The 4,188-nt window shown below is 45.1% G+C and overlaps 1 protein-coding gene across 1 annotated transcript in view; it reads right to left on the bottom strand.

Annotated features, from left to right (window-relative positions):
* The window catches only part of ERICH6 (glutamate rich 6), a 38,886-nt gene that overhangs the window by 21,220 nt on the left and 13,478 nt on the right, over positions 1-4,188 (bottom strand). The window contains exons 4-7 of the mRNA XM_023508277.1: positions 3,277-3,342; positions 2,863-2,918; positions 2,636-2,752; positions 368-478 (exon numbers count right to left, since the gene is read on the bottom strand). Of these exons, the coding sequence (XP_023364045.1) occupies positions 368-478; positions 2,636-2,752; positions 2,863-2,918; positions 3,277-3,342 (350 nt within the window). The remainder of the gene's footprint in view (positions 1-367; positions 479-2,635; positions 2,753-2,862; positions 2,919-3,276; positions 3,343-4,188) is intronic.

Raw genomic sequence — 4,188 nt, 5'->3', positions numbered from 1 at the left:
GACTACAGGTGCCTGCCACAGAGCCTGGCTATTTTTAGAGACAAGGTCTCACTCTGGCTTAGGCTGGTCTCGAACTCATGAGCTCAGGCAATCCACCTGCCTCAGCCTCCCAGAGTGCTAGGATTACAGGCGTGAGCCACCACACCCAGCCGCCAACAACTGTTATTATCTGTGTTCACAATTATCCCCATTCACAAAGTGCTTGTAAAGTGGTATCCCATTATAGTTGTGATTTGCACTTCACTGACATCTAACACATAACTCTTTTGAGAATGGCAACGTAGGGGAAAGATATGGGAGAAAATACTATGTATGTTTAAAAATAGTATTTAACAATAAATACTTATTATTTCCTTAGCAGACTTACTTTAGAACTTATGGATTCTACTGATTCAGCGTAAGTGTCCATATCAGAAAAAAATTCTCTTAGATCACTTCCACAAAACTCACAGTCGGGTGGCATTGCCTCCTCCGTATCCTTCAGAGACAAAGAATAAAATGAAGACAGAGCAACAAAGAGGCCTAGAAGCTTTGAGGGCAGCCTCTAGATAAGTGGTGTAAGGTGTTTGAATATCATTAAATCTTTTAAAAAGTATCAGGTAAGAAAAAGCCTTGATGTTACTATGTAGTTCACCATGTATAATTATCTATTTTCTAAACTAAACAAGAATTCTTTCTTGAGAGGATCTCTGAGATGGAGCTCTGAATTCTGTCTGTGCTGTGAAGGTAATTCAGGAGGGCTGGGGCAGGCAGGGGGAGGGGAAACAAAGGCAAGAGCCAGAGTTAGGGGCCTGGGTGATTCACTTGGGAGCTGATACACTGCGGCCACGTCAGGGACCTGAGGTCACGTCTGTGCCTGTACAGCTCCTGAGCAGATGAGTTGCCAAGCCTCAGCATAGGCATCGCAGAAAGACCCAGATCATGACCCACAGATCACAGACACCACCAGGGCTTTGGTATTTGCCAGGGAAACCATCCTCTGAGACTGGCAGAAGTGCCCATCATGGGGCCAGAGGGTGACTGAGGTGGCCAGTGCAGGGACTAACGACCCCAGAGTAATGTCCAACATCTTTAGGCCATTGAAACTACCCAACGGTAAGTGCTGCACGGTGCTGGCAGCAGGATGCTTGGAGATGGAAGTCTTAGACTAGGGAGATGTCAGAGGAAAGTCTAAGACAGTTATTAAGTGATGGAGCAGGGCAGGAAAAGGGCTTGGCAACAGGCAATCTATAACCAGTTCCATACGAGGGACTTGGCAGTGAACTCAGCCTATGGTCCTTTCACCTGTTGCCTGGGGCAAAGCAAGAGATATTTCCAAAGACCATGAGTGGAGCTGGGATCTGCACTTGAAGAAGATGAGGCTAGAGAAGAAAGCTGGGGAAGCTCTGAACTAGACAAGTGTCAATGCCGGACCTGAAAGGTTTGCGGGGGAGCTGGAGGAGCCAGCTTTGTCCAGGGATGTCTTGAAAGAGAGGCTATGAGGCCTTCCCACGTTCAGGCCCATCGCTGGCTGTGAGGTGAAAGAGGATAACCCTTGATCAAAAGACTTCCCTGATTACAAGCCTTTGTCATTCAGAAAAAGGAAGGTACTATGTTTGAATAAAGAATTTCAGCCTAAAGAGCCTACGGAGTGAACATTAAGTTTAGAAACCTGGGTAAATATAAGCTGTAAATGCTTATAGATTATATCATCTGATATATTTAATATGTGGTCCCACATTAGTATTGCTTAGTTCAATGTGCTGTACCAAATGGCAATGAACACCAGATCAGTGTGGCCCCACTGTCAGTGAATAAATTGGCACTTTTATCATACCCAGAAGAAGTCATCAAAAGGGTCTGGATCTGGGCAGGAGGCAGTGCTCTCCACATGGCCATGCCATCCGATCTGTGTTTGAAAATAATCCCCTCACCATGCTAGTGGAGTGGAGTGATGAGCCATCCTGTTAGAATTACTGGAGAACTTGCATTAATCGGTCACTTAACGTGATCCAATATGGCAAATGTTCACCTGTGTTTCCAGGCTTTGTAGCCATTGTTACAGGTTGAATTTTGTTCCCCAGAAAGATGCATTGAAGTCCTAACTCCTGATACCTGTGAACAGAACTTTATTTAGAAATACAGTCTCTGCAGATGTAATCAAGTCAAGATGATGTCATTAGAGGGGCCCTACCCCAATATAACTTAGAAACACTCCTTAGAAAAGAGGGTCATTTGGACACAGATACACAGGGAGAATGCTGCAACAAGTGAGGCAGAGATTGAAGGGAGGCAGCTGCAAGCCAAGGATTGCTGGCCACCACCAAAAGCTAGGAAGAGGTAAGAAAGGATTCTTCCCTTCATGTTGGCCTTGTCAATACCTTGACTGCAAACATCTAAACTTCAGAACTAAGAGACAGTAAATTTCTGTTGTTTTAAGCTGCCTAGTTTGTGGTGCATTGTCACAGCAGCCCCAGGAAACTAGAGCTTGGGGCTGACACAGACACTTGAGGTGCTATTCTGCGTAACTGAGCTTCTTGGCTTTTTTTTTTCTTTTGAGTAGATTCACTGCCTATTGTACAAATCAGTATGTGAATCTTTGTGTTATTTTAATGTTATTTTTTACAGTCATAATAAAAATATGAATTAAAATCACCTTGAAGTTAAGGTCTAAATCAGGAAGCTCTTTTCTGTATGCCAGAATGGATGGTGGTCCAACGCTGGGCAGTGTTCTTAGAGAAGGCTCAAATAACATTATGAAGTCTTCCTTAAACTAAATTTTAAAAGAGAGAGAGAGAGAGAGAAAAAAAAAGTTGAAGACTGAATAAAGCTATTTTTACCACGACAACAGTGTATTAATTGGAATGACGAATATTTTCTTACCTCCAGCTCATATAAAATATTTAGATTTGGCTCTTCTGGCTTAAATATCCATTTTTCTGAAGAGAAAAGACAGACTTAGCAGGAATGAAAACCTTGTGTGATGCATCCCGCTCTCTGTAGTCTGGAAGCTCTCTCATGACCCCACACTCCTTGCCCAGAACACAGACCCATCTCATTGCCCTGACCCTACATCTCCACCATGTTCTTGCACATATTCCCAGGGGAGTGTTTTTCTTTTCGTTGCAGTCTTTGGTTGGGGCTGGGTTTGAACCTGCCACCTCTGGTATATGGGGGCAGCACCCTACTCCTTGAGCCACAGGCACCATGGGGAGTTTTTTTCTAACGGGCATGAGCACTGTGCAAGTTATAGTTGGTTCTCTGATGGGAAAGGGATGATGCCACACCTCTGTTTACCTCTCAACTGAGACACTACATAGTCAGGTTCAGTTTCCTTTCTGCTTGGGGTGCTGGCTTCCTTCTCTGTAAAAAAAACATGCATTTGTCATCAGACTGACAAAGTAGAAAAGAAGGTGAATATAGAAGAAAATATTGTTCGTGGCCCCAGGAACAAACACAAGATGAACACCCATACATGTTTTCACCCATTCATGTTTCCACTTTTATGTCTTGTGGCCTCCTAGTCCAGTTTAAGGCTTGATGACCAGAACCTTGTGACTTTTAAGTAAGTAGTTGACCTTTTGAGTTGTTTTCTAGAGATGGCAGAATTTCTGCAAGATAAAGGTGCTAAGATTTGGAGGGACTACTAGGAAAGGATGCTTGTAGTTTGAGAAAGACGTGATATTTGGGGGGCTAGGGATGCAGAAGGTGGAAGTGGCAGAGACTTGGTGGCTTCCACCTAGATTTCGGGGATGTATCAGAAAGCTGGGGTACCCAAGAGAAAGGCCTGCCACAGGGGCAGAGCTCCCACAGAGAGACTCTACTGGGCAATGTGGAGGGGAAATGTAGGGGTGGGAGCCCCACACAGAGTCCCCACCTGGGCACTGCCTTATGGAGCTGTGGGGGAGATCCACTGCCCTCAGACCCCAGAATGGTGGAACCATTGGCAGCGTATACCCTCACCCTGGAAAAGCTGCAGGCACCAGACTCCAGTCTGTGAAAGGAGCCATGTGGGGTGTGCTCAGCAAAGCCAGGGAGGCAAGGCTGCCCGAGGCTTTGGGGGGCTTCTCCTTACACCAGTGTGCCCAAGTTGCAGGACACAGAGCGCCTTTCTTTTGACTGATTTCTCCCCATTGGAACCTGAGTGTTAACCCAATGCCTATACCACTATTACATCTCAGAAGTGAATAACTCAATTTTGGTTCATAG

Source organism: Otolemur garnettii, unplaced genomic scaffold, assembly GCF_000181295.1.
Source record: "Otolemur garnettii isolate 467f Iridium unplaced genomic scaffold, OtoGar3 scaffold00236, whole genome shotgun sequence".
Classification (NCBI taxonomy): domain Eukaryota; kingdom Metazoa; phylum Chordata; class Mammalia; order Primates; family Galagidae; genus Otolemur; species Otolemur garnettii.
The sequence above is the reverse complement of the archived record's forward strand: the minus strand, read 5'-3'. Positions and strand labels throughout refer to the sequence as shown.